The 2,435-nt window shown below is 42.4% G+C and overlaps 1 protein-coding gene across 1 annotated transcript; it reads left to right on the top strand.

The window, feature by feature from the left end:
* The first annotated feature begins 282 nt into the window (after positions 1–282).
* Positions 283–2,181, top strand: LOC140035834 (adenylate-forming reductase 03009-like). The gene has a single exon (XM_072077220.1). The coding sequence runs from the start codon at positions 325–327 to the stop codon at positions 1,987–1,989; it is 1,665 nt and encodes a 554-aa protein (XP_071933321.1). The 5' UTR covers positions 283–324; the 3' UTR covers positions 1,990–2,181.
* The last annotated feature ends 254 nt before the right edge of the window (positions 2,182–2,435 follow it).

Genomic DNA, 2,435 nt, shown 5'->3' with positions numbered 1-2,435 from the left:
AACTTTTCTTCGATTACTTGAACCAAGATTATTGGATGTTAGTGAAAGAGAAATTGATTTTTAATTAAATGCAATAAATAACAAGTCAACTTTTCATTACAACGCAAACGCGTGTATCCTTGACTAAGTCATATTCATGTGTTACTTCTAAACATAATAAAAAATCCTTATATCCAAGAAAGTCAGCTCTGGAGCTCAAGAGGGCTATAAATAGGCAAACATCCCCCAGTCAGAGCACAAGCTTTAACGCAAATATCCTAGCTTAACAACTGCGTTAAACGCTTAAAAAAACTAGCATTGTTTTTAGGCAGCGAAAACTTCAACATGCAGAGTGAAAAGATTGGGAGGTTTTCAAGCTGCCGAGGCGTAGCTTTTGAGATCAAACCTCATGCAGATCCATTTGCTATCCCAACAAATTCTTCAAGCAAAAGAATTTGGTTTCCATGGGGAACCGATTCAAAGATTGTACCTGATGCTGGAGACCTTATACAGAGGTCTATGAGCAAAACCAGCAGCCATTTCTGTGACCTGGACCTTGATGACGATGAAGATAGAGATACTTTGGCTGATATTGAAGAAGGCCTTGAAGCTCATCATGACAATGAGAAATTCAAGCCCTCAATGTCACCAGCGCCTCTTCTTCCACCAGCCGCCAGTAAACGTGAAGAAAAGCCGAAGCCGGCAGCAAAACCAAACCCCAACAGGTTATCTGTTATACTGCTTGATCAAGGGTTGTTCACAGTTTACAAGCGGCTTTTTGTTGTTTGCTTGACACTCAACATCACCGGTTTGGTTCTTGCTGCCACCGGACACTTCCCATATGCCAGGAACAAGGCTGCATTATTCGCTATCGCAAACATATTTGCTTTGACTCTCTGTCGAAGTGAGGCCTTCTTGAGGATCGTATTCTGGCTCGTAGTGAAAGTTTTTGGCCATTCTTGGGTGCCTATTCGAATCAAAACTATGATTACTTCCCTCCTTCAATCCCTTGGAGGGATTCATAGCAGTTGTGGCATCTCCTCAATTGCATGGCTCATTTATGCTTTGGTTCTCACTCTCAAAGACAGAGAAAGCACTTCATCTGAGATAATTGGCGTGGCATCCACCATTCTTGCACTTATTTGCCTGTCTGCTTTGGCAGCATTTCCTCTCATTCGCCACCTCCATCACAACGTATTCGAGAGAACTCATCGTTTTGCAGGGTGGTCAGCTCTGGCTCTCCTTTGGGCCTTTGTGATCCTCACTATCTCTTATGACCCCAAGACTAAATCCTACAGGAGCGATATCGGCTCCGAACTGGTTAAACATCAGGAGTTCTGGTTTACAGTGGCCATTACCGTACTAATTATCATCCCATGGATAACAGTGAGACGTGTCCCAGTCAAAATCTCGTCCCCTTCAGGCCATGCATCCATTATCAAGTTCCAGGGTGGTATCAAAGCCGGAATACTTGGAAGAATTAGCCCATCTCCATTCTCAGAGTGGCATGCCTTCGGCATAATCTCTGATGGGAAGAATGAGCACATGATGTTGGCAGGTGCAGTTGGTGACTTCACAAAGTCCTTAGTCTCTGACCCGCCAAGCCACTTATGGGTGCGACAGGTGCACTTTGCAGGCCTTCCTTATCTGGTGAACATGTACGATAGGGTCTTGGTGGTGGCAACTGGCTCGGGCATCTGTGTGTTTTTGTCATTCCTTCTGCAGCCATGTAGAGCCAACGTTTGCTTTCTTTGGGTGACCAAAGGTGTTGAGCAAAATTTTGGCAAGGAAATTAAGACCTGGATGAGTGGACACCCGAGGGATAAGGTGATAGTTCATGATACAGCTCTCCTTGGACGTCCAAATGTTTCCCAAATGAGTGTTGATACTGCCAAGAAATGGGGTGCTGAAGTTGTCATCGTTACTAGCAATCCAGAGGGAAGTAGGGATGTCGTCAATGCATGCAAAGGTGCTGGAATTCCTGCCTTCGGCCCAATCTGGGATTCTTGAAATAATTGACTGTGCATACTGCAACCTTTATTTTAATAATTTTTTTTTCTACTTTGTATTTCTGGTACAGAAAACTAATGTCTGAATTTCAACTAGAGTTGAATTTGTTGATGTTCCTGGAAAGAGAATTTCAACCCTACCTGTACCTATGTTCCTGTCGATTGTGTCAATGCAAATCGGTCATTTAAGAGCTGTCTTATTCTTCTAGCTACTTGGTTCCACTTTAGACGGAGTATTAATTGTTAATTTCGACATTTCTGGACCAATTCCTGTTTGATCTTGCACGCATCCCACTTGAGTTCCTTCTATTTCAACTTTAATAAAAGACATTTAATTCTTGTGTTAATATGGTTGATATCACCATTCAAGCACGAGTAACAAAATAGGTTAACTGTACCAAGATATAATCATTCATACATTTGTCAAGAACTTCAAGTTATTTTCAT

Source organism: Coffea arabica, chromosome 2c (genome assembly GCF_036785885.1).
Source record: "Coffea arabica cultivar ET-39 chromosome 2c, Coffea Arabica ET-39 HiFi, whole genome shotgun sequence".
NCBI classification, from domain to species: Eukaryota; Viridiplantae; Streptophyta; class Magnoliopsida; order Gentianales; family Rubiaceae; genus Coffea; species Coffea arabica.
The sequence above is the reverse complement of the archived record's forward strand: the minus strand, read 5'-3'. Positions and strand labels throughout refer to the sequence as shown.

What these genes read in the sequence shown, in the direction of transcription:
- LOC140035834 (XM_072077220.1), top strand. Translation starts at nt 325, where the DNA reads ATGCAGAGTGAAAAGATTGGGAGGTTTTCAAGCTGCCGAGGCGTAGCT.